Raw genomic sequence first — 27,248 nt, 5'->3', positions numbered from 1 at the left:
TATTGAAAAAAAAAAAAAAAAAAAAGGGATTTAAAAAATTTTCTGTTTCTCACCCACATATATAATCTAACATCAGAAGACATGGATTAACCCACTGGAGTTGTATGGATTACTTTTATGCTGCCTTTGTGTGATTTGTTTAGCTTCAAATTTCTAGTCGCCATTCACTTGCACTGTATGGACCTACAGAGCTGAAATATTCTAAAAATCTTTCAAATTAGTTTTCTTCAGAAGAAAGAAAGTCAAACACATCTGGATAGCATGAGTGTGAGTAAATGAGAGAATATTCAGTTTTGGGTGAACTGTTCCTATAAGTGTATCATGTTAATGTTAAACTGGTATACATTATATACAATAGTCGTGGTGAGTCTTAGCATTATCTTAGCATAAAGGTTTCTAATAGATTTGAGATGAATACAGAAATAAAGGTAGTCGAAATATCTTTGTGTACATTAATTTATTTTTATATATCTTATATTTAAATATTGTTTCATCCGGGTTTGCACCACTAAAATCCCCTGCATCATGTTTATACTCACACAGGGTCAGAGGTCACTGCTCCATCACTGAGATCAGGGGGTTTAATCATGGAGTTGTTACTCTTCATAAACACACAGCTGGATTCTGGAGATGCTGCTCTCTGATGGTGAACAGCTCCATCCTCTCTCTCCTCATAGAGACTCATTTTAGAAGCAGCTCTCTCCAAAATATCTCATAATAATCTTCAGACCTGCATTTGAAGAACACAAACACACAAAAACATCAAGATACTGAACTGAAACTTTCACTACACTGATAAAAGACACTAAACAGAAAGAACAACACTCAGAGCTGCTTCACTATCATACTTTACTCTCTAAATCAGCATTAAAAGATCAAAAATAACTACCAGACTTCTGCTTTACCTCATTTTCAGAACAGCAGAATGTAAATAATTGTGGGCGGATCAAATCCACTAGTGTGAATAACAGCTCAAACAGCCTCAAATACAGGTTTCTCAACTACATGAAGAACAAGCAGAGAGGTGTACTTCTGATTATCCTCATTATTAAAGTTTATATTTATTTATTTGATGAGAAAAGAAAAACATCTCAGGTCACATCATTGAGGATATTTGAACACCAAAGAGAGTCTCTACAACAGACACTTTTACTAGCTGAAGGGAAAAACTCAATGAAGAACAAAAACTAACAGAACACAAATCAATTTGATTTAATAAAAACAGCGATTAACCCTTAAAATAAAGAAAGATTAATTCAAACTCAAACCAAACACAAAGACGAACGGATATCTCTCAGGAATATGCGACTACTGAAAATACTCTACAAATATAAAAGTTTGTGCGGCTTAAAATATCGACGTGTAGTGCTCGATCTTAAAATGACGCACTGTGAAAAACTGAGTGTGATATAAACTATTAATACTTTATCTGATCACTAATATCCAAACATCCAACAAGAGTCTATTGCTTTAAAAATAGGGTTCATTATTATTATTATTAACTTACCATGAGATGTAAAATATCTTTAAGTCTCTTGATAATGTCCGGGGTAGAAACAGACACGGGTGAGTTTTTGGTTTCGTTTTTACAGGTGAAGTCAGTAACAGTGAACTGCGCATGCTCGTGTCTGAGTGACACATGAGTCCTCATGCAGCTGCACTCCAGTGGAATACATAACAAATGAAAGGCCGAGGTTGAATCTCACTACAGATGCGAATTAAAACATGTTTGTAAACTCTGAACATTACCGAAGTCTCTCTAGCAAGTCAGTCCACTGTCGGTCATTTTTGTAATTCTCTCGGGAGGTTATTTACAGTCATGTCAGTGCAGCTACTATCTACTTGAATCGAGAAAGACCAAAATCTCACAAACGGTTGGTCAAGATTACGATCAAAGAACATATTTAATATCAGAAATAAAATATATTAATATTGGAATCATAAATTGTGGTTCTTTACCTCATATTACGCTAAAAAACTAAAATTGTCCTCCGACTTGTATAGCTAGTGCGCATGCGTGTTCTAGAGTTGATTGACAGATGTCTGTATCTAAAAGGTGATTGGCTCTTTTACCTGTAAGGCGGGACTTAGCTTCATATTTCTGCCTTTAAGCCCTCCAGATATCAACATCTTTTGATGTCTCGCTGCAATCTTGATTTTTGCTACTTTTTTTAAGAAAATGAGGGACGAGTCCAAATAATTTCAACATTATGCCACAAATGCTGTTGATTGAGCTTAACTTGTATATTAGGCAGAATGAGCCTCAGTTACTATTCACTTTTATTGCATATTTTTCACATTATGTTAACATTAATTATACACTGTCATACCTTAAACATGAATTCTGAAGCAGCTGTGAGGCCTCTGTCTCTTCATGGAGTCCGTCAGGTGAATTCTGATGCATTATGGGTACTGTAGTTTCTGTCAAGACTGGTTATTGTACTGTCAGCGGTTCTTCACGTCTGGGATCGGGGCGGATTGGATCTTCCTCATGCTGCTGGAACTCGCCATGACACTGATCAGCTTTATCATGGATATCTTCATCTTCCTCTTCATTGACGGTTAGTGTGTGTGTGTGTCTGTGTGTGTGTGTGTGTGTGTGTGTGTGTGTTTTCAATCTTTCAGGACACGCCCCCCTCCTTGTTATTTCTGAGCACCTCAGAACTTTACAACACACAGTTGAGGGGGTTCATTTAATTGTTCTTCGTTTTGTTCGCTCTGTTCCACTTTATTTGAGTATATGCCTAAAACACCTGTTGCGTTTCTCTCTTGAACGAAAGTCTTTTTTAACAATTATTATTATTACAAGAAAACAATAATGTTGTTATACTGATGTTATAACCGCTCCCCCTTTCTTGTTATTAGTTTGATCCAAGCGCCCCGTAGTGACGCATCACCGTAAGAGCGGGAATTTAACAGTTTTAAATGATAACGGTTGTTTTCTGAGGGAGCGATCAACATTGCAAGAGGTATCAAGAGTTGAATGTTTCAAAACGAAAAATTGAGTTGTTTGTAACACTGCACATATCAAACGTGCAGCAGAGTTAAAATAATAGTTTACACACAAAAAAAAAATTATTTACTCACCCTCAGGCCGTTCCAAACCCCATACTTACTTTCTTCAGCGGAACACAAAGGTGATATTTGTGAAGAATATCCAGGCCACTTTTCCAAGTCCCTAAACGTCAAAATAAACACCATAATTATCATAAAAGTAGTTTCGTTCATACGACTCGTCCGTTACAAGTCTTAAGAAGTCCATTTAACAGATTTGTGTGAGGAACAAACCGAGAAATAAGTCGTTAGTTCGTGACAGAGAACGAGCGTTGACCGAGTCCGATTAGTGAATCTTCTGAGTCGAATCTTTTCAATGAATCGGTTGATCCGGTTCGCAAGTTCAAATTGATCCGGTCTCAACGGGTAAAGCTGAAGTTCAATAAAACATTTTTAAGGGATTTTATTTATTCGGGTAATAATCCTGGGACACCTCATTGTAGATTTAATAATAATAAAGATTTTTTATTTAGTTATCATTTCTAAAAATGAGATTTAAAAGAACATGAACATGTACAGAATAACAAAAGCATAACTTTGTAAAATTCCGACCATAAAAGTTACATTATTAAAAGGAGATTTGTGAACATATGATCATAAAAGAAACATGACTGGCTGGATGATATTATAACCAATCAGTGGTGCCCCCAGAACATTTTAATAGGGGTGGCCAGTGGAGGCCACAGCAAAATCTTGGGGTGGCACCAAAAACAACAAAACATTCAGTGTAATGTGTGTTGTACTTGTTTACATTTGTTTCTGGTTAATGTAACAATATGACTTTAAAGCCGCAGTCCGTAACTTTTTTTTGGTTAAAAATTTTCCAAAATCAATTTGTCGCGTGTGAAAATGCAGCCGTGTTGAATCGTTTGTAGCCTCTTCTTACAGCAGCTGGAATGTAATTAAACTTGTCATTTTGATGGCGGTTTGTAATCCAGCAAGTTCAAAACAACTGGTGTGTCGATTGATACACCTCAAAACATTAGATTCTTCTGCGCTGAGGAGCCGTGCCGATGCACAACCCAAGAAAAGAAGATAACTCTGCAAATAACTGCAATTTCAGGGTTCAGACAGAGATGGAGACAAAGAGGTAACACTTTGTATTGTCATTTTGTTTAGTCTTTCCCTAAAAGACTATGACCCAAAAAAATTTGTTTTGTATGGTAAAAATCACAAAAAATCTTTCATATTTAAATAGTGTCTGACTTACAGGTCGAATCAGTCAGTCAGTTGCAGGACTGCATCGTTCTAAGTTCTTGAGCTGACTGAGCAGTCAACGACGGGATTGGAGAGGGGGAGGGGCAGTGAAACTCTGGTGGTGGCGCGGGCGCCAATCAATCTACAATCTTTTTTGTAGCTGCAGCGGGTGTTTTATTTTATTTTATTTCACTTCACGAACTATTGTGAAATTTATAGTACCCACTGCAAAAATCATACTAGGGGTGGCCACAGGGTGGCCAGAGTTTATACAGTGGTGGCCGTGGCCACCCCTTTGGGGCGACCCTGCAACCAATGCAGTTTTGTTTGTGTCAACAAGCATGTAAGTGAGATTTTGTGGTAAATCACACATTTTGAGCTGAATTTATGGGCAGAAGAAAAGTTAAACAAGCTCCCGTGGCCACTGTCCCTGCTGAAAAATCCAGCTAAAACAAGCCTAAGCTAAATTATTATAGTTCTACTATAATATAGTTTTTAGTTATACACAAAAATAGATAAACTGTACAATATCAAGACACAAAACACATGATACACATAATCTTATACAGGTTTATTTTACTTTAAGTCCCATTCAGAAATTACACAAACATAAAACTGATTGTGTCATTGAAGACTGTTTGAGGACATTTAGTATGTACAGTATACCATTTTGTTTGTCTTCTTTTTTTAGAAAACTTTGTTCTATTAGGTGACATAAACTCAAAAAAACAAGAACAACTGACAGTTCTACACCACAGCACTACACCAAAACATTTGCATTGTGGCACACCTACATTTTCACAGTTTCACTGACTTTGCAAGGTGGCTGAGGAGATGTACATTGAAAGTCATGGCTGTCTCTCCATAAAGTAACTGAAATTTAACAACAAATTCAAGCAGCAGGATGTCTGCTTTGTTGACTTCTTCATAGGTGATGGACTCTTGTAAAAGGAAAAGACAGCTGAGACCAGCAGACTGAGATGCTTCATGCACGAATCAAGCACGCCCTCAAGACACGGTAAACAATAAAAAAGAAACCAAGCTCTCCATTCTGATGCCTTCCAGTATCTGAACTCCTCAATTGGCCTAGGCAAACGGGTAATGACATGTGGAGGCTGGATGTTTTTGATGCGATTTTCTATTACCCGTAAAGTGTCTGGTCTACCAATGTAATAGGGCTGGTCACTACTCTGAAGCAAAAGCTCTGTGATCTGTCTGGTTACACCAAGAAGGACAGCATGCATATAATCAGGTACGAAGCCCCATACAATGTCAAAGTATGGCATGTTTATAAGTTGTGAAGGACCTTTAACACCTCTGACAGGCCTACCTTCACCTAAAGCTACTTCCATATCTTTTAGCATAGACTTTGAATCTCTATCATGTCCTGAGGCTATCACCGTGTACTTAACCTGTCTTTCAATTAAAACATCGGGATGAAGACAGAAGCCACACCCATAATAACCATTAAACTGAGTAGTGCTCTGCATTGTAGGTCTTGCTTTGGAGTCTACACAGCAGCAGATGCCAACAACTTTGCTATTCACTTGAACACTGTTTTTTCTCCACAACACACCTTTAGAACTGAGCGACTTTGCCTGTTCTGTAAATGGTTTAAGGAAGACTTGCATAGATGGCTCATGAGTTCCAAACCACAGACCAGCCAGGATTACATGCTTAAATCTCATTTTGGGGGGCAGTTCATTCAAGTGTAGCTGTATAGGCCATATAGAGAATTTTGAAGATTTGGATACAGGAGAATTAAAATTGTATGAAAAATTGTTAGGATCTGAAAGAATTCCACCAGGTTGTGACAATTTTTCATACATGACTCCATCATAGATATCTGAGATGGCATTCTCAATCCTGTTTGGCCTGTCAAATCGATAGCTGAGATGCTCCTGAATTTTCCAGAAGGTTCTGAATCTGTGGTGCAACTGGTACATCGATGGGAGCAGGGTAGTTTAGCAGCATAGTTAGGCTGGCTAGATGGTACAGCCTAAATTATTATAGTTGTTAATAAAATAATATATCTGAACAGTATTAAACAAAATTATTCAAGTAGTAACACAAATAAATTATAGCATAAATCTGTAGCATGCCAGGACTCGATTTAGATTCAAATATCGTTTGAACATAACATTCACCATAGTTGTCTGACCAAATATAGTCAGCTTTTTTATTTTTAATAAGTGTTTCAGTTGTGAATAGACTTGTTCACAAATTACAAGATAAACAATGTCTCTATACAATGACCAATTTAATGTCATATGTAATCACAAAAATAGATAAACTGTACAATATCAAGACACAAAACACATGATACACATAATCTGATACAGGTTTATTTTACTTTAAGTCCCATTCAGAAATTACACAAACATAAAACTGATTGTGTCATTGAAGACTGTTTGAGGACATTTAGTATGTACAGTATACCATTTTGTTTGTCTTCTTTTTTTAGAAAACTTTGTTCTATTAGGTGACATAAACTCAAAAAAACAAGAACAACTGACAGTTCTACACCACAGCACTACACCAAAACATTTGCATTGTGGCACACCTACATTTACATTCCCCCCACACCCTAGACACCCCCTCTTCCTCATCGACACCCCCTCACCCAAACCTTCCACAACCATACACCCACCCGCCCACAAACCCATTCATGTCACCACACTTTCCTCACACCCCCACAACCATCCACACCCCTACACACCCCTCCCATCAACTACCCCTCAACCCAACCCATTCTTTCCACACTTGTATTCCACATCTTGTATACCCATACAGCCTCCATACCCCCATACCGGTGGGGTACAGATGGGTATAAGTGTGGAAAGAATGGGTTGGGTTGGGGGGTAGTTGATGGGAGGGGTGTGTAGGGGTGTGGATGGTTGTGGGGGTGTGAGGAAGTGAGGAAAGTGTGGTGACATGAATGGGTTTGTGGGCGGGTGAGTGTATGATTGTCACCTCACACCCTCACTTTCTACACCGTTTTAATCTCGCTCAATTGAGTTTGGAAAGTTACAAATAAAGATATTGTCTGAAGATGCTATATCGAAACATTTTTGCTTGATGCTGCTTACTGAAACCAAATGGAGAGGGAACTGACTGTCTGTAATTAGTTTAATATGTGGCACAAAACCAGAGGTTTGAGTAAGTGAAAAGTGGGGCTGTGAATCAAATCTCTTGAAAAACAGAGCAATCTCTGTTCCCTCTTCCACTGAAAATGAGATGATGCTCTGTATTTCGCCCTGACATCCATTTGTCAATCTAATGTAACACTCCCTTCTTCTCTTAGCACGGCTATAGCCCCTGCTGGTGTAAATCAGACCTTTATGTACCATCCTATTGTGCATCAGTACAGTTTCCGGCACTTGTCTCTCTGCTGAGATGAAGGCATTTATCTCCTCGCCTGTGAGATGTTTAGTTGTACCACTATCAAAGACTGTGGTTTCCTGCCACCTCAGACATTTCTGCACTCTTGAATAATCGCTACATTCTCGGCAGAAGTTTAAAACACGATCACTGATTGAATGTTTTGTTGCGAAACATGCCATGGCTTTAAGCAACAGAAACTTGTTAACGATCTGAATCGCAACACTTTTGGTTCCATGGACCAACTTCAACAGGCTGCCGTTTGAGCTTTCAAACACAAAAGCAGAGTGTGCCCACAGTGGACCCCACAGTTTCACTGACTTTGCAAGGTGGCTGAGGAGATGTACATTGAAAGTCATGGCTGTCTCTCCATAAAGTAACTGAAATTTAACAAAAAATTCAAGCAGCAGGATGTCTGCTTTGTTGACTTCTTCATAGGTGATGGACTCTTGTAAAAGGAAAAAGACAGCTGAGACCAGCAGTCTGAGATGCTTCATGTACCGAGAATCAAGCACGCCCTCAAGACACGGTAAACAATAAAAAAGCAACCAAGCTCTCCATTCTGATGCCTTCCAGTATCTGAACTCCTCAATTGGCCTAGGCAAACGGGTAATGACATGTGGAGGCTGGATGTTTTTGATGCGATTTTCTATTACCCGTAAAGTGTCTGGTCTACCAATGTAATAGGGCTGGTCACTACTCTGAAGAAAAAGCTCTGTGATCTGTCTGGTTACACCAAGAAGGACAGCATGCATATAATCAGGTACGAAGCCCCATACAATGTCAAAGTATGGCATGTTTATAAGTTGTGAAGGACCTTTAACACCTCTGACAGGCCTACCTTCAACTAAAGCTACTTCCATATCTTTTAGCATAGACTTTGAATCTCTATCATGTCCTGAGGCTATCACCGTGTACTTAACCTGTCTTTCAATTAAAACACTGGGATGAAGACAGAAGCCACACCCATAATAACCATTAAACTGAGTAGTGCTCTGCATTGTAGGTCTTGCTTTGGAGTCTACACAGCAGCAGATGCCAACAACTTTGCTATTCACTTGAACACTGTTTTTTCTCCACAACACACCTTTAGAACTGAGCGACTTTGCCTGTTCTGTAAATGGTTTAAGGAAGACTTGCATAGATGGCTCATGAGTTCCAAACCACAGACCAGCCAGGATTACATACTTAAATCTCATTTTGGGGGGCAGTTCATTCAAGTGTAGCTGTATAGGCCATATAGAGAATTTTGAAGATTTGTATACAGGGGACCCATCAGAATTAAAATTGTATGAAAAATTGTTAGGATCTGAAAGAATTCCACCAGGTTGTGACAATTTTTCATACATGACTCCATCATAGATATCTGAGATGGCATTCTCAATCCTGTTTGACCTGTCAAATCGATAGCTGAGATGCTCCTGAATTTCTGGATTTTCCAGAAGGTTCTGAATCTGTGTGCAACTGGTACATCGATAAAGAAGCTACCATTATTTAAAGAAGAGATCTCAACTGCTTCATTACAGGATGGACACTGTGTAATGTTCTGGTCAGTAACTAGTTTTTGTGTTCCAATGTGAGATTTGCAGCCTCTACAGTAAAGATGAAACTCAACTATCTCCGAGTTGTTCTTGAATACCTTATTAATCATATGCTTGGACCTTGGGACTACATCATTACCAAAAAGGAAATTAATGAGTTTCAGCAAGTCGTCCAGTTGACAGCCAGTAATATTATGTACAGCAGCATGACTCATTATCAGCAGAAGAGCCTCTGCCTTTGTGATGGAGCCTGTTGATTTGAGAACTGTGTCCATCCCTGTGTCTGTGCCAATTTTGTGAAGCGGATCATCTGTTGGAGTTTCAACCTCACTTTCACTATCCGTCCCATCTGTATCTTCAGAAGATGTGCAAAAATTGTTCTCATCCAATTCATCCCAAGCAAACAAATCTGATACAGCATCACCCTAGAGAATGATTGTTAAAACTGCACTATGGAAGATTTTTTGGTTGAAAAAAAAATAATAGTTGAGCAAGCTCATGAAAAATAAACTGTTTTCTTGCCTTACTACTGAGGTGAGAAACTTCACTTGCATCACTATTTGATTAGATTACAATTCTGAGGGTAACAATTCAATTATAAAGCGATTATCGATGCATCATTATACATCTTTTCATCTTTAATTCTTTTATTACTAATTATTAATATATTAACGACAATATGGTTATTTTTGTTATTTTATCTGTTATTAAAAATAAAAAACCTGCCTCCTCCTTCCTACAACGTCTAACCTTGTTACAGTTATGTAATATTTCTGATCAGTGTTCTATCGGACTGATGTTATATGCTCATTGTCTCCAAATTATGAACAGAGACGGATATTAAGTCTGCTGTTTTAAAAAAAAAAGAACCAATGTAGAAGAATGGATATTATGCGCAAACAGCGGGAAACTCTGTATATTTGTGCAGTGTGCGCAAGTCAAAAAATGTATTCCGATTTGAAGCTTGTGACATATAAACACGCACAACAACCCAATCACGTGTCTAGCGTTCATGTAAACACTAGATTCAGATTCATCAAGCGGAATGAATTCAGTCTGATTGAAACACAAGTTGTACATGTAAACGTAGCCAACGTCATGTACAAAATGCACATTAGTAAGAGCAAAATCCTAAATATTTTTGGAAGAATATGTCACTCAAAATGTAGGATGACTACTATTTGGTTTAAATAGTTGCATTATGCTTAACCTCAGGTTATAGTTATTCTAAACCCAGACTTATAGGTGAAAACCCTCCACAGAAGTGTTTATGTGGGAAAAAAATCTCAAAACCTCTGAGTCTGAAGTATTGTGAGAGGGGGCCTCTCCTGTGTCCACTGAGGTCTGGTCAACAGTGGAGCTGTTTACCCTTAAAGGGTAACTAAACACCTGCTCAGAGTCTGACTCCACCCACTAGAAATATTTGAAAATGCTGGAAAAGTGGGCAGACCCCGGCGGGGATAGAGGGAACGAACCGAGTGCGGGGCTGAGCGGGGGGGGGGGATTAAGTGACGGATTAATTGACAGCTGCTGTCAGACTCTATGTTATTATTATTATTCCTCACACGGTCGCAAGACGACATGTACATGAATCTGGCGTGGTGAGCTGGAACCTGCTTACGTCAGCTGTCACCGCTTACGTCACGAAGTACCGCAACAGCCAATAGGAAAATTCAACTGCAGTAGCCACCTTTCAACCTGAAGAGGGCAGCACTCAGACGTTTTTACACCATATATTGTAGAATTAAAACACTTTATACACAAATGTCAAAAAAATTACTTGAATCAATGACCAGTACTAATAAAGCCCCATGCTTACAGATCATTAACTAAAAAAAGTTGGTTTAGGGTTTAGTTACCCTTTAAAGGTTCTCTCACCTGTGAAACCACACAAAATACATTCATATTCTGGATTAAATTCTAGACTAGTTCCAACTGAATCAACATGTGCATTACATAAAGGTATAATCCATGACCAGGTAAGGATTAATCTATTAGACTTAAGTTTTTGTGACATATTATGGTGACATATTATGCCCCCTTTCAAAAGATATAATATGCAGATTAAGGGCCGGTAATAAAAAAAAGTCAGCTCAAATAACATGCCGACATGACATTTATTTGGTAGACTGTTTGCAATAGCCCTACTGTGCTGAAAATAGCCATACAAAAACAAAACAAATATGCTGTTTATTACATTTGTATTAATTATTGGGGTTGTTAATCTATATAGCATAGCTACCACTGAATATGGCTAACTGTATAACAGCTTGCTGTCAGGATACTAATAAAAGGACCACTTTTTTCCCTACTGAAGCTATCTCTGAATGTAAAGTCAACTCATCTAGGAGCAAAGAAGCTTCAGAAGGGTACCATACCATGTCAGAATGGTAGGTGATATAAGGTGATAATTAATAGCAACATATAGCTACCTCTAAAGCAGCCTTCTTCTCAACCCTTTGACTGGTTGTGACTGGTATCCTGGACACACTGCCAGGCTCCAGGTATGTTTTATATTTTCGTTTTGGCATCAATACAGAGAAATTCAAATAAGTAACCTTGTATACAAAAAATATAAGTTTCAAAAAATGTATATATATATATATATATATACACACGCACACACACACATATACACCTACACACACTGAACAAAATTATAACTGCAACACTTTTGTTTTTGCCCCCATTTTCATGAGCTGAACTCTCTCTCTCTCTCTCTCTCTCTATATATATATGTGTGTGTGTGTGTACTGTACATGTTTTTCTATCCCGATGGGGACTTGAACCTGAATGCACACAGACTCACGGGGACTCGTGTCACTGTGGGGACCTACATTGTGGTACACAAGCTTATAAATCATACAGAATTTTCATACAAAAAATACAAGAGTTTTTTTGAAAATGTACAAATGCAGAAAGTTGTGTGATATTGGTAAGTTTAGGGGTCGGGTTAGTGTGTGTGTGTGTGTGTGTGTGTGTGTGATGGGTAGGTTTAGGGGTCGGGTTAGTGTGTGTGTGTGTGTGTGTGTGTGTGTGTGATGGGTAGGTTTAGGGGTCGGGTTAGTGTGTGTGTGTGTTGGGTAGGTTTAGGGGTCGGGTTAGTGTGTGTGTGTGTGTGTGTGTGTGTGTGTGATGGGTAGGTTTAGGGGTCGGGTTAGTGTGTGTGTGTGTTGGGTAGGTTTAGGGGTCGGGTTAGTGTGTGTGTCTGATGGGTAGGTTTAGGGGTCGGGTTAGTGTGTGTGTGTGTTGGGTAGGTTTAGGGGTCGGGTTAGTGTGTGTGTGTGTGTGTGTGTGTGTGTGTGATGGGTAGGTTTAGGGGTCGGGTTAGTGTGTGTGTCTGATGGGTAGGTTTAGGGGTCGGGTTAGTGTGTGTGTCTGATGGGTAGGTTTAGGGGTCGGGTTAGTGTGTGTGTGTGTTGGGTAGGTTTAGGGATCGGGTTAGTGTGTGTGTGTGTGTGTGTGTGTGTGTGATGGGTAGGTTTAGGGGTCGGGTTAGTGTGTGTGTCTGATGGGTAGGTTTAGGGGTCGGGTTAGTGTGTGTGTCTGATGGGTAGGTTTAGGGGTCGGGTTAGTGTGTGTGTGTGTTGGGTAGGTTTAGGGGTCGGGTTAGTGTGTGTGTGTGTGTGTGTGTGTGTGATGGGTAGGTTTAGGGGTCGGGTTAGTGTGTGTGTCTGATGGGTAGGTTTAGGGGTCGGGTTAGTGTGTGTGTCTGATGGGTAGGTTTAGGGGTCGGGTTAGTGTGTGTGTCTGATGGGTAGGTTTAGGGGTTGGGTTAGTGTGTGTGTGTGTTGGGTAGGTTTAGGGGTCGGGTTAGTGTGTGTGTCTGATGGGTAGGTTTAGGGGTCGGGTTAGTGTGTGTGTGTGTTGGGTAGGTTTAGGGGTCGGGTTAGTGTGTGTGTGTGTGTGTGATGGGTAGGTTTAGGGGTCGGGTTAGTGCAGTGGTTCTCAATCCTGGTCCTGGGGACCCACACCTCTGCACATTTTATGTTTCCTTTATCTGACACAGCCAGTTCAGTTCATAGAGCTCTATCCTAACGAGATGATTATCTGAATCAGGTGTGTTAAATGAGGGAGACATACAAACTGTGTCAAATCCCGTTCCGATTTCTCTTCCCAGTCCAGCCCTGACAGGGAGCACATGGATATTGTTGAAGTTAAACAAGGTAAGTTTGCCGTATGGATTTCAATAAACATCCCACTGAATGTCAGATAATACTGGAATTGCTTTGCAACAGGAGGAAAAGCTGTATGAGGAGACAGCCTGGCTTCACTGAAGAGCTGTTTTAACAGAGTAAAAAATATTATACTATCTGTTTTTATTTGCAATGAAGATACTTTTGCAAGATGCAATATAAGTCTCATAAAATTACTGTGTTTCAGATAGTTATAACATTTAATATTAATAGAAAAGTTGACCCAAATATGTAAATTCTGTCATCATATACTCAACCTCATGTCCTTCCAAATCCATGTGACTTTCTTTTGCAGAACCCCCAAAAATGTATTTTGTATTCCATATAAGGAAAGTAAATGGTGAGCAAAATAGCTTGTTTTGGTCACCAACGACTTTCATTATATGGACAAAAACATTTTTTAAAATGTCATCTTTTGTGTTCCACAGAAAAAGTCATACAGGTTTGGAAGGACATGAGGTTGAGTAAATAGCTGTGCGTAAGGTCTTAAATTGGGGGTATAAAGTTCAAGGGCTTCGTAACTACTAGTTAGTTTGCAACTAAGTCGGTGCTTAATTTGGTTGCTCCACCTGTTCTTAAAGTCTTAACTAGTAAGTCGTAAACTCTCCGTAAACTCTCGCATACTATGACGTTTACCTGCATTGATCCATTAAGCAGCGTTCATATTTGTACACAGAAGTATTAAAAATTGTTACGGTTGATGTACAAACCTTGTTTGCTTACGTAACCATCACTGCGGACGTCACAGCTTTCTTGAGAAACATATTTTGATAATTAAGATATTATTTTAATTATTTAACATTTTATACTTTTATATTTGACTGTCATTCATATGATTTTGAAGCCTGAAAAGGAAATCATACCCTTATTTTATTATATGACTCAAGCTTGTAACAATTTGTATAAATGAATTAGTTTGTATGGTAATTATTCATCATATTTATGAAACACCTAAAACAGGCAATTAATTGTCATAATCACAATTATTTGATTGATGCCAAACATGCAAAACATGAGCTTATTGATGTCATAAAATATCAGTCTGCTTTTTTATATCATCAGTTACACTTGCTCTGAGTCGTCTGTAAATATTTAGTTTATACTTAGGGTTACGTCGTACTGAAGTTTAATGGTGCAATGCTCAAATATTTAGTAGTGCGTAAATTGTGACTTCATGCCCATTTACGCCACAACTAGGCTAAGTTTAAACTTTTGTATAGCTGGTGCAACCGGCTCCTGATCTTTATATCAATCTTTCTTCTTTTTTCTTCTATTTTGCAGTACAAGCTTGCCCAGAGTTTTCTTAAGCCGTTTGGAGTGTGATGCAGCACATGTTTCCTTGGCAGTGAAGTGGAGGCTGATGTTTGTGCAGTTTTCTGCAATGCACTGAGTATGAAGATGTGATTGTTGTATGGTTCTAGGTTGAACATGTTTGCCTCAAGTTCCTTGAATGCAGAACCACCATGGAGATCCAGAACCTTTGTGGGGACAGAGATGGGCCTTGTGAGTGTGTGCTGTTGAAGAAATCTCTCAGCTGTCTTGCAGACTTTCAGGACGCTGTCTGACGGTCTTATAAATCCACCTCAGGACTTCATGTCGATCAGTGTGTTCATCTTGGGAAGAGCTCTCGACACGGAGTGCTGATAAACAGGTAGTGCACAGAATCATCTTCATAGTTGTTTTAACTGTATGCTATGTGCCCCACCACAGCCTCTTTGAACATGGACAAGCTCTGAAGACATACAGTGATGTTTTTCTCTGTGTCTTCTGTTTCAGGCTGAATATATCAGAAGATGTTCCTCCAGTGTCACTGTGCTATCCGGTGGAGAACTGTTGCCACTAGCTCTGATGGCATGTCTTGCTACCATTCATTTGAAAGCTGAATAATGTGGGATTGTTGTTAAATCCATTAGCAGATTTGTTCCCACATATCTGCAAATTTGTATTGTATTGTTCAGTTTAAGTAAATTTTTGTGTGTACTTGGAAGCTTTTGTTATTGAACAAATAAATATGTATGATTTCCTTGAGTGTGCATATGTCAATAAACTTATTTCTAATTATGATTTAAAAGATCAGGGGATTGTTGAAATAATTAAATTCTCACAAGCTGGTATGTACATATTCCAGAAATGAATGCAAATGGATAATTCCATTAAGTAAAGGTAAATTAATTTATGTGTGTGTAATGTTATATATATACACACACACACACACACACACACACACATATATATATACTGTATATGAACTTGTGTGTATACTACGTTTTTATATTTGATTCTTCTGGATTTATTCTGAAGAGGTACTGTCTAGTTACATTATCAACACAAAGCTAGTCGTTTTTATTAACAACTTTAAAATGTGTTGATGTGCATGCCCCCCCTAAATTAGTTCACACTATATAATCTAGTCAAAAACGGTTAATAATGTTGGCAAATTATGCAGATGTATAATTTGTCAACATTATGAACAAGGAGCATCAACAGATTTAAACTATGAAGGCAGAGAAACATTGCATCCTGTAACAATCTGCAGATGGATAACTTTGCTTTAAAAAGGGGTATTAATACACTTTGGTGTTTTATTTTTACTGTTGATTATTAAAGATTATGATCGTTATGCCCACTCTACATGGGGATAACGACTAATGTGTGCTTAATATGTACATAGTCATAAATTACAACCTGTGGGCACTTTAGCCGCATCCTTAAGTGAGTGTTGTTTCGCGGTTAAACGCTGCACATGCCGCGATGCCCTCTGTCGGTAGGGAATAGTAAAATGGCCGCCAGAGCATTTCCGGTAGCTTCACCTACTGCTGGCAGTTTAGAATTCTATGAGCAATCCAGTTATATATATATATAGATCAGTGGCTGGAACCCATAAAAACTGTCTTATTTGTCTGCTGCATTATATATAATACCTGAAGAATCTCCATCAATATATCTTGTCTAGTTTCAGACTGTTGAGCTTCCAGACATAACAGGGCGGAGCTTGAGTCTGAACATATGAGAGTTTTGTTTAATCCCATATCTTTTATTTTGTTAATTGCTGGCAATATTGCTAATAATTCTCCTGTAAACACCGAAACTTTATCTGATACCCTTTTTCCTTCTGCCACTTTCAATCTTGGGATGATGTTTGCTACCCCACCTGACCGTTCCCTGGATCTTTAGATGCATCTGTAAAAACCTGTATATAACTTTCATACTTGCTCCATATATACTCCCTTGTTGATTCTGCTTCTAAAGCATTTTGCCCTTGTCTTGTCTCGCTTCCAATAGGAATAAATCAACATTTGTCTGTGGTAAGATCCATAGAGGTATTGATGGTAATATTACCAATGGGGTAACATTATACTCGTTTAATCTCCTGCACTAAATCCTTAATAATCCAGCCAAAACTATTCATTTTAATTCCCATGTTCCCAACATGCCTCTAGTACCTTGTTTGCAGGGTGATTATCCTTCTGCCCTTTTAAGTTTGCCCCGTATGTCAATATCAGTTGCTTCCTTCTTCAGTGGATTGGCATCTGTCCCATCTCCACCTGTAATGCTGCTACCGGAGAAGAAGGATAAACTCCACAACACATTCTTAATGCTTGTGACGGGATTCTCTCTAGTTTTCCTAATTGTGATTTAGATGCTGATCCATAAGCCATACATCCATAGTCTATTATTGCTCTTCTCATTGCAGAATAAATGGTTTTCAGTGCCATTCCCGTCCTGAAACACACCTCATTACATTTCCCATCTTCTTCCATCTCTCCTCCATCTTATTTATGAGAGTACTCCACGTCATGAGTCAAACCACATCCCTAGAAATCTGATCACTTTAACTTTCACTAATTCTTTATTATATCATTTTACATTTATATCTCTACTTATACTTTACTAATATATTTAGTTTTATCCACAGAGAATTTAAACCCCCATTTATAAGAGCATTCCCAACATTATTTAAAGCTGATTATATTTTATCCACAATATAATCCACATTTCTTCCTCTAATCCAAAGAGCGCCATCATCCGCAAACAACGAGTTTCCTATATTAATATCTATTGTTGGAAATACGTCATTAATCATAATAATAAACAACAATGGACTTATGACACTACCCTGGGGGGTCCCATTCTCAATCAGACCTTTTCCTGATATATATTCTCCAATTTTCACTTTTATATTTCTTCCTATTAAAAAACCTTTAATCCAATGATATAATCTCCCACCTATTCCAATCTGATCTCATTTAATCAGCAAACCTTCTTTCCATGACGTATCATAAGCCTTTTCAATATCACAGAAAACTGCTGCTACTGTTTCTTTATTTATCAAGACTTATATCCCAAACTCACTATTGAATCCATTGTTCCCCTTCCGCATCTAAATCCACTTTGATATGGAGAAAACAACAAATGATACATTAACCGGCCTGTAATCATTCTTTCCATTCATGTGCATAAATGTGTGGTTAAAGCTGTCGGTCTGTAATTTAGAGGTGCATTTGGATCTTTACCTGGTTTCTTTCTAGGAATAATTAAAGCTCCAACTCTGAGGTCAAATCCCTTCTTCCCATATTCTATTATAAAACTTTAATATTCCTCCAAGTGATTCTTCACTTTAACATAATATAACTCATTTCATCTTGTCCTGGAGTTGTTACCTTCATTATTTTAATGCTGGTTTTAATTCAGGGAACATCCAATAAACCGTCCATTGCCCTCCTCCTTTCCAATATATCTGGATGTTTCTGTAGCAGCTTCTCCCTCATTTCCTTACTCACCTTTGTCAAGTTATCTGAACTATTGATTTTTAAAAACTCCTTCAGGAACATTTCTGCTTTTTCTTTGTCACTTATTGCATTTTCCTCATTCATACTTAATACTGGATATTCATATTCTTTCCTAATTCCTCTCATGTTTTTAATCATGTTCCACACTTCCTCAACTGGAGTACTTTCACCAATTTCATCACAACATGATCTCCAATACTCTCTTTACTTCCCTTATAATGTTCCTGGTTTCTGCTCGAGTTTTCTTATAATCATATGTTCCCAATTATGTGTTTTCATCCATATTTTAAATGCTCCCCCCCCCCAGAGTCTTCCTTTGAACATATTCACTTGTATTTTTACACAACAGTTGAAATAGTCTGGAGTGGATAGACGAGCAGGTTTTGGACATATAAACACAAATCTGGTAAACAATCCTAGAAATGCTTCAGCTGTAGATATCAAGACACGACCACAGATAATTTGGCTTCTTTGTCTCCAGCAGTTGAAGACACTCTTTCATTTTTGTGTCCGTTGTGTAAAGTGATCTAAAATGCTCTCCGCGGGTGATTTATTTATTCAAATGCCCAAATATCGAACAGAACTTTTGACCTCAAAACCTTCTATATGACCTTTATAAATCACATTAAATCATCCACGAGTCCGTAATTAAGCTTGTTTTTTATTATTGTGACCGAGCGTTCGCGTGGAGTTCGCCTAGATCAGTGGTTCTCAACCTTTTTTGAACAAACGCCCCTGACCTCTTCATGATCCTCTTAACGCCCCCCAAAAAAAAAAAAAAAAAAAACACTTCAGAAATACTATTACAGCCAAACAATTGCAACACTGATACCTGAAGCCTGAGTTTTTGGTAAAAAAAAAAAATGAAACAGAAGTTTATTATTGTATAAACTACATGTAAAAGCCTCAAGTTGAGTAATATTGTGTTTGGAAATAAATGCAAAAACACATGGATTGTTTGAAAGGTATTGCAAATGTATTTAGAAATTCAAACAAATTCAGGCTCACACACAAATTTTTTAAGATGAACCAATCACGTAACTAACCTAAATGGCCGATGAAAAAGCAGCGGTCGTTCGCGCCACTCAATTAGGCAATATATACTAGGCTTCAAATTTGAATAGCCTACAAACGGTCATTTGATTTCAAATGACCGAATAAAGACGACAACAGCTCGGCCACCTGAACTGAACTGAAGAAAAACGACGTCAAAAACAGCCACTTTTTTTTTATTAATTACGGTCATTAGTGTGAGCCCTGAGCACTAATTATGCGCCTAATTATGTATTCCGCGTTATGTACAGAAAAAGCCGGTGAAAGCGTGCCTCTATTTTGCGCTGAAAATTCTCCGCCTCTTAAAAGCATGTGTAACTTAGGAAGCGGCTCTCCTGGCATATCCTCCTGGTGAAGTGGCAGCAGTAATCCGAGCAAGACGAAGACATAGGCTAAGGAGAAGAGCTGAAAAGATTTTTGCGCAGGCCGCCTGTTGAGTACCTCTGAGTAACGCCCCCATTTGTGCCTGACGCCCCCTCTCTGCTGCCTCGTTCACACCGCCCCCAACACTGTCCAAACGCCCCCTACGGGCGGTACCGCCCGTTGAGAAACGCTGGCCTAGATACTTAGAAATAAGAAAATAACAAACGACTGCAGACAGAGTTTTAATCCGTGCTTCTCTCTTTATTAGCTTACACACCAGTAATCGAACAAACCGGACATAAGCACACAACAGAACAACCAGCCTCTGTGCGCATGCACACTCACCATTTACGGCAAGCCCCGAGGGGATAATGTACTGCACACACACATATACACCATAGAGTGTAAAGGCACTCAATGTAACAACAATTAACTAAAATCCAAAATTAAGTCTGTTACATATGTCCCCCCCTACCGGAATAAACGTCCTCGTTTACATTCAAGAGCAATCAACTTGCTAAACATACATAAATACACAACCGTATAAAGTGAAACAGCAAGCTTAGTACTTTTTTTTCTTCTTTTTTTTGGAAACAAATTTCAAACAGCCCTTTGAATAGAACAAACGTTAACAGGAGTCACAGTTACCTTAATACACAACAAAGTCATTCAAATGGCCAGGAGGTTTTAAAATCCTCCCCGTCCTGCTCATGTTTGGTTCTAGCCCCTTCAATGAATGCATTTTTTCAGGTGCAACACTCAGATCTTTCTGAGGAGAAATGCACCCCTCTCCTCCAGATATATCTGACTCGAAGGAGGAGGATGTTGGCAGAGAGTCAGAAACATCGGACAATGTCTGGTTCTGTGACACGGGAGAAACAGGCAATGTATAAGGCCGCACCCTATTATAATGCACTACCTGTGCCCTTTCATCAGAGTCCAAAGGATTGACAATTCGATAAGTCAGTCCCCGTTCTCTACACGAATCCATGACTTGTACAATTTTGTAAGGTCCCTTCCAATGGGGTGCCAGTTTCATGTGGCTCTCCACTGAGTTGTTCAGCCACACCATGGCACCAACGACATAAGGCTGGTGACGCACTCCTTCATCATGGTACATTTTCTGACGGTCATGAGCTGCCTCACTGTGCATGCGTGCACTGCTAAAGGCAGAGTTCAGTTTTGTCAGAAGTGATGAAAAAAATTCAGCATGGGAACCTGTCATCCCTGAGTCCAGAGCACGGGCGGGTAATTGTACATCAACGGGGACCCGTGCTTCCCGTCCATGGGTCAGAAAGTATGGTGTGAAATGAGTGCTAGAGTGAGGCGATGTGTTGTAAGCAAAAGCCACTTGCTTCACATAATCATCCCATTCCCCATCATAAGTTGGCAGCGTCTTAGCCAATTGATCAATCAGAGTCCTATTAAAGCTTCGACCATACCATCCGACATTGGGTGGTAGGGAGTGGTACGTGTCTTTTTAATGTTCAGCAGAAGGCAAAGGCTCTGAATCACCTCTGCCTCAAACTGATGACCTTGGTCCGAATGTAAAGTCTCAGGAATGCCATGAATCAATACATAGTCCTCAAACAGGCAATGCGCCACCGTCTGAGCAGTTTGATTAGGCAACGCATACACATTGGCAAATTTTGTAAAGTAGTCTTCAATGACTAGCACATACCGATTTCCTTTTGTTGTCGTAGACCGCTCCAAGATGTCCATAGCGACTCTCTCAAATGGCCGAACCATCTGGGACCCACCCATAGGTGCTCGGTGGACTGGAACAGGACCTCGACGAGTCTGACATGCCCTGCACTGCTCACACCATGCTTTGATGTCTCTGTACATGGAAGGCCAGTAACAGAATTGTCTCGCCCGTTCCCACACCCGCTCAGAGGAGAAATGGGCAGAGGCTGGGGCCCCATGTAGTTGCAAAAGAATGTCCGAAATCATAACAGAGGGAACAACCATTTGGACTATAGGGTCACATGTGAGAGAACAGATTATAGAGCGGCACAACAGTCCATCAATAATTGAGAGACGATTAAACTCAGTCCAAAACATTCTTAAACATTGAGAGGCTCCTCTTAATTGTCTCCTGGACGGCCTTTGTGATTGCTCAACCCAGCTAACAACAGTTTTAATATCAGGATCAGCCTGCTGCATAGCCCTAACATCAGATGTATCATGCGATAAAGCCTTCAGAGAAAACATAGTTTCTAGATTGTCTGGTAAGTTTGCAGCAGTTACTTCCCCTGCAAAATCAGCAACCTCAGAGGAACATGGAATGTCAGTACTTGGTTGATTTGAACTCACCACATTCCCTCCCAATACCTCTTCAACACCAGACTCCACCTCAGTCAGGTCAGGTGATACAGGACGACGAGACAGTGCATCCGCGTTCATGTGCTGACGTCCATCTTTATGCACAATGATCCAATTCAGCGGATCGAGCTCCATAATCCACCTTCCTCTCCTTCCTGTTGGGTCGTCCTCAATAGACATATGCTGAAGCGCCAATAACGGTCGATGGTCGGTGATAATGGTAAATGAAGCAAGTCCAATGTAATGTCTGAACTCTCTGGCCCACAGCTCACGATCAAAGGTGGACCAACGCCTCTGTGTGGAGTTCAATGCCCTGCTGGCATAAGCAACCACATGTTCAAGTCAATCTCTATCCTGAGCAAGCACCACACCGACAGCCAAGTTAGAGGCATCAGTATGGATTTTAAAAGGCACGTTGAAGTCAGGCAATATCACTATTGGATCAGATGACAACACTCCTTCCAGAAAGTTGAATGACTTATCACATTCAGCAGTCCACACAAAGGCCACATTCTTTCCAACAAGCTGGTTCAATGGAGCAGCATAATTTGAAAAGTCTTTGACAAATCGTCTATAATAAGAACATAGTCCCACAAATGCCCTGACCTCTGAGGGAGACCGGGGAACTGGCCAGTTTTTAACTTTCTCCGTGTTCCTGGGATCAGGCTGAATGCCCTTTTGAAAAATGACATTGCCCAGAAAGACTACATGATCTCTGGCAAGGTGACATTTTTTTGGGTTCAGTCTCAAACCTGCCGATTGGATTCTCGAAAACACTTCCTGCAGGCTAGACAGATGTTCATCGAATGTTTTGTTGAAAATCAAAATATCATCAAGATATACCATGCAGATATGCCACGGGAGTCCTCTGAGGACCAGTTCCATTAAACGTTGAAATGTGGCGGGGGAGTTTGAGAGGCCCATTGGCATGGATCGCCACTGATAGAGCCCCCGTCCAGTCGTAAATGCCGTTTTTCCTCTGTCCTCTTCAGCAACTTCTACATGCCAGTAGCCGTTAGAAAAATCTAATGTGCTAAACCACGCAGTGCCTGCCAATGCATCCGATGTATCATCCACACGGGGCAGAGGGTGCAAATCTTTTACAGTCACACTGTTCAAGCATCTGTAGTCAATACAGAAACGCCAGGCGCCACATTTCTTTTTCACTAAAACGACTGGTGACGCCCAAGGGCTGCATCTCTCCTCAATGACCCCATCCGCTAGTAGACTGGCTACTTGTCTCTCTATCTCAGCACGTTTTTCGGGACACACACGATATGCCCGCTGTTTGATAGGTGTCTGTTCACCAGTTCTGATGTAATGTTTCACTAGTTTACATTTACCCTCATTCTGCATGGAGGAACTTAAGATATCATTGTATTCCAACAGCAATGCTGAGAGTGCAGCTCTCTGGACTCTGAAATAGGCGACTCATCTAGCAATACAGGTGGTGCTACTCTAGAAGCAGTTGCTGCCGCTATATTAACTGGAGCATGAATTAACTGAACGTCCGAGTCATCAACTGAATAAAACTCACCCAGGTGCATACCTACTTTTAACGATATGTCCTGTCCGGTAGGATTCAAAATCAGTTTAGTCAGTCCATTGTGAACAGTGGTTACCGTGTGAGCCACCACTAGACTGGAAGAATCTGCCACATTGGGTTCCAAATAGCCAACAAAGTCACTTGACAAATGAGCCACATTAGGTGGACCCACTTTAACTGGTACAACTGACTCGCAGAGGGGTGGTAAGTATATTGTGGTGGCCAGAGACATGTTGCAGCACCTAGGAACAAAGTCTTTTCCTGTAAGAAGAGGGATAGAGATGTCCCACAGTTGTAACTTTGCCCGGCTAAGGTCTAGTAAGGCATGATTTCTCAACAGAAAGTCTCACCCCAACAAAACAGGCTGTGTTGTTTCTCTCACCACATGAAATACATGCTGCCATGACTCCGTTCCGAGCTGGAATGTTATGGTGATGGTGCCCAACGTATCTAGCATCTGTCCATTCACGGCACGGGCTGCCACATAGTCCTTTTCAGTGGGCGATTCACGAAGTGCTGGAATAGACATGCGGAGATCTGCACAAATGATAGACACACTGGAACCAGAGTCCACTAACATTTGAACCTCCACACCTTCAATCACTCCTCTCACATACGACACAAGCTGTTCCTTGTCAGTGTTTGTGTTCTCATTAATGTCTTTTAAAATTGAATTACTGTCATTAGTGTCATCCCTTCGAGGGCCCACAGGCAATACAGCTGATGTTTGGGCCGCGACATCAGCTACAGTTCGTTTCCGGCCCATTGCATCGTTCCCCTGCACCAGGAGACATGAAACGCACTCCACGCTTCCTAGAGTCCTCCTCATAGCTGTTCCATCTGCGAGGACCAGGGCTGGGGCTGCGTCTCGTAGAAAATTGAGTAGAGTATGAGTCTTTATAACCACGAAAATCAGTACCTGACTTATGCTCATCATTGTGTTGGAAAAATTCCCTCTCAGGTGAACGGCCCCTCCGTGCACTGCCAAAGACACGTGACTGGCTTCCACGGCCCCCACAGCTGCACTGGCACATTCCACTAGACTGAGGGCGGCCCTACTCATCCATTGCTTTAGGACTCACTTTTGCTTTCAGTACTTGGTTCTCATCACCCAAACGTCTCAGCGCCATTCTCATATCCCTCATTTCTTCAGCCAATCTATCCACTGCTCTGTACAGTCCAACATTGTCCATTCCAGAGTGAACAGCAGCCACTGCCCCTCCATCACTATGACCGTGAGCAGCATTAACAGCCATGTAATCAGTCTTTATCACATCTCTAGCATTCTCACACCGACCTGCAATTATCACAGCCTCCTCTTAATCTGTTGCTCCTTGTTCAAGGCATTTTGTTCTAAGCACAGGATCCAGACCAGCCACGAAACGGCGAAACTTTTCTTCCTCTTGAGCCTTATCACCATATTCAGGAAAAGCTTCGTCGACCAACCTGCTGATTTCAGCCGCATACACCTCCAAACTTTCCCGCAGCGCATGAGGGCGTGCCGATAGGCTAGCTCTGAAATGATCCATAAACTGTCTTTGCCCGAACGCTTCCTTGAGTCTTTCTTTCATAGCTGTGTAATCTGCCTGAACATTATCAGGAAAACTGTCCCACAGAAGAAATGCTGCGTTGCTCAAACGTGTCGGTAGAATTCTTGCCAGCTCGTAATTGTAGGAAGCAGCGCCGTCACTCTCTGTAAGCGCCCTGACCGTGACCTCGAACTGACGCGACCAGAATAAAAACTCTGCTTCTCATCACCTGAGAATGGCGGCGGTAGCTCAATTCTCACGTGTCTGTTGCTCTTGTCACGTTCCCATCTCGGATGGAAGTCATACTCGTCCTTACACCACATGATGACAGCCAAGCGATGAACTCGCGTACGCTAACTATCTACAACTTGTAATACTAAGCTAATTAGTTAAACACCCGCCGCAACACTGTACCGCGCAAACGCAAATAAACCAAAACCGCTGCCACCAATGTAACCGAGCATTCGCGTGGAGTTCGCCTAGATACTTAGAAATAAGAAAATAACAAACGACTGCAGACAGAGTTTTAATCCGTGCTTCTCTCTTTATTAGCTTACACACCAGTAGTCGAACAAACCGGACATAAGCACACAACAGAACAACCAGCCTCTGTGCGCATGCACACTCACCATTTACGGCAAGCCCCGAGGGGATAATGTACTGCACACACACATATACACCACAGAGTGTAAAGGCACTCAATGTAACAACAATTAACTAAAATCCAAAATTAAGTCTGATACATTATATTAAATCCACATAATTTACGAGTCGGCTATTTCGTTTGGTCTCGCACGACTTTGTTTGCATAAACTCGTCCGACTTCATCACGTGTAAATTCCCGGATGTGGAATGCGGAAGCGCGAGTTCTGCGCACCAGGCGTTAAGGACAAACTTATTAATATTATGGCCGTACCCAAACCCCTTATCTAAACTTCCCCAATCAGTAGAGAGTGTAAACATGAGAGGAAGCTGTTGTGTGTGACAGAAGCAAGTCATTGTATGGAAACGATGTCCAGTGACGTCATTGGCTTTAGTGAATGTCGTAGGACTTCAAACGAGCACAGTCGCACGATATCATAGGAATTAGCCAAATGTAGAAAAGTTGTCCGAATCCTGCCAGTTCACCATGAGAGTGTGTTGAAAATGCCACACTTGGCTAACTGGACTGGACTATACCCACACAAGCACTTTAGACCAGGGGTGATCAATCCTGCTCCTGGGGACCCACAGCTCTGAATATTTAGGATCTTATCTGACACCCCAGATCAGGACATGGAGCCTTTACTAACGAGCGGATGATTTCAATCAGGTGTGTTCAATAAGGGGGACATTAAACATGTGCAGAGTTGTGTGTCCCCAAAAACATGTTTGAAACCACTGGTTTAAGGTTTACAGATGACCTTTACCTGTTGTTCTCCTCAGGGCATTTTAGAGAAGATTCGACTCTGTAATCTTTATCTATCCTCCGTTTATGTGCCGTTTCCACACCAATGGGTGAAGAAAGGAAGTATTATTAACGATCATCGTCCACAGAACACTTATTTTACACCTGATTCAACTCGCTCATCAGGACCGGCTTCAACATAAATTGCTATTAAGACTTTAAAATATCTCAAATAAAATAACTGAACTATTAAAAAGAATAAATTCATTATTGCTATGAAAGATGCCTCAAGAAGTAGAGCTGAATTAAGGGAGTTACTTTTACAAATGAATCAAGCTTATTTAGATTGCTAGAGGCGGTTTTGTTAGATCGGGGCTAAATTGAGGAAGGAGAGACAAATTCGAGTAATTTTTTGGGCTTTGGAGAAAACTGTAAAAGAAATTCCTCGACTGCTCTTAACATTAATGATGTCAGCTGCACAGACACTAAATTAATATCCAATTTTATAAGAATCTTTATACATCTGTGTTTGAAAAACATAATTGTGAGGATTACATTAAGATTCAAAGTCATGTTCCTGTTGTTGATGACGACTTCAAAGCTTTCTGTGATTGTAGTTTGACAATTGACGAAATTCGTACAGCTCTTTATTCTATGAAGAGGAAAATCTCCAGGTATCCATGATTATCTGTTGAGTTTTATACTCATTTTGGGAGTTAATAAAAAATCTTTTACTTTGTATGTATAATGAATGTATTCATCTAAAGGAAATGACAACATCAATGAAACAGGGTGTTATTTCCTTTATTCCCAAACCGGATCAAGATATTCTATTAATAGAGAATTGGTGTCCAATTACTCTCCTGACTATTGATTATAAAATCTT

The 27,248-nt window shown here is 40.2% G+C and overlaps 2 protein-coding genes across 51 annotated transcripts in view; both read right to left on the bottom strand.

The window, feature by feature from the left end:
• The window catches only part of LOC127632156 (NACHT, LRR and PYD domains-containing protein 3-like), a 43,680-nt gene extending 42,080 nt beyond the window's left edge, over positions 1–1,600 (bottom strand). The window contains 2 exon segments of the mRNA XM_052110744.1: positions 540–730; positions 1,508–1,600. Coding sequence (XP_051966704.1) covers positions 540–685 — 146 coding nt within the window. The 5' untranslated portion in view covers positions 686–730; positions 1,508–1,600.
• The window catches only part of LOC127632132 (protein NLRC5-like), a 377,053-nt gene that overhangs the window by 197,172 nt on the left and 152,633 nt on the right, over positions 1–27,248 (bottom strand). The gene's annotated exons all lie outside the window — the stretch shown is intronic.

This window comes from Xyrauchen texanus, chromosome 38 (assembly GCF_025860055.1).
Source record: "Xyrauchen texanus isolate HMW12.3.18 chromosome 38, RBS_HiC_50CHRs, whole genome shotgun sequence".
Classification (NCBI taxonomy): Eukaryota; Metazoa; Chordata; class Actinopteri; order Cypriniformes; family Catostomidae; genus Xyrauchen; species Xyrauchen texanus.
This window is presented reverse-complemented; position numbering and strand designations above follow the sequence as displayed.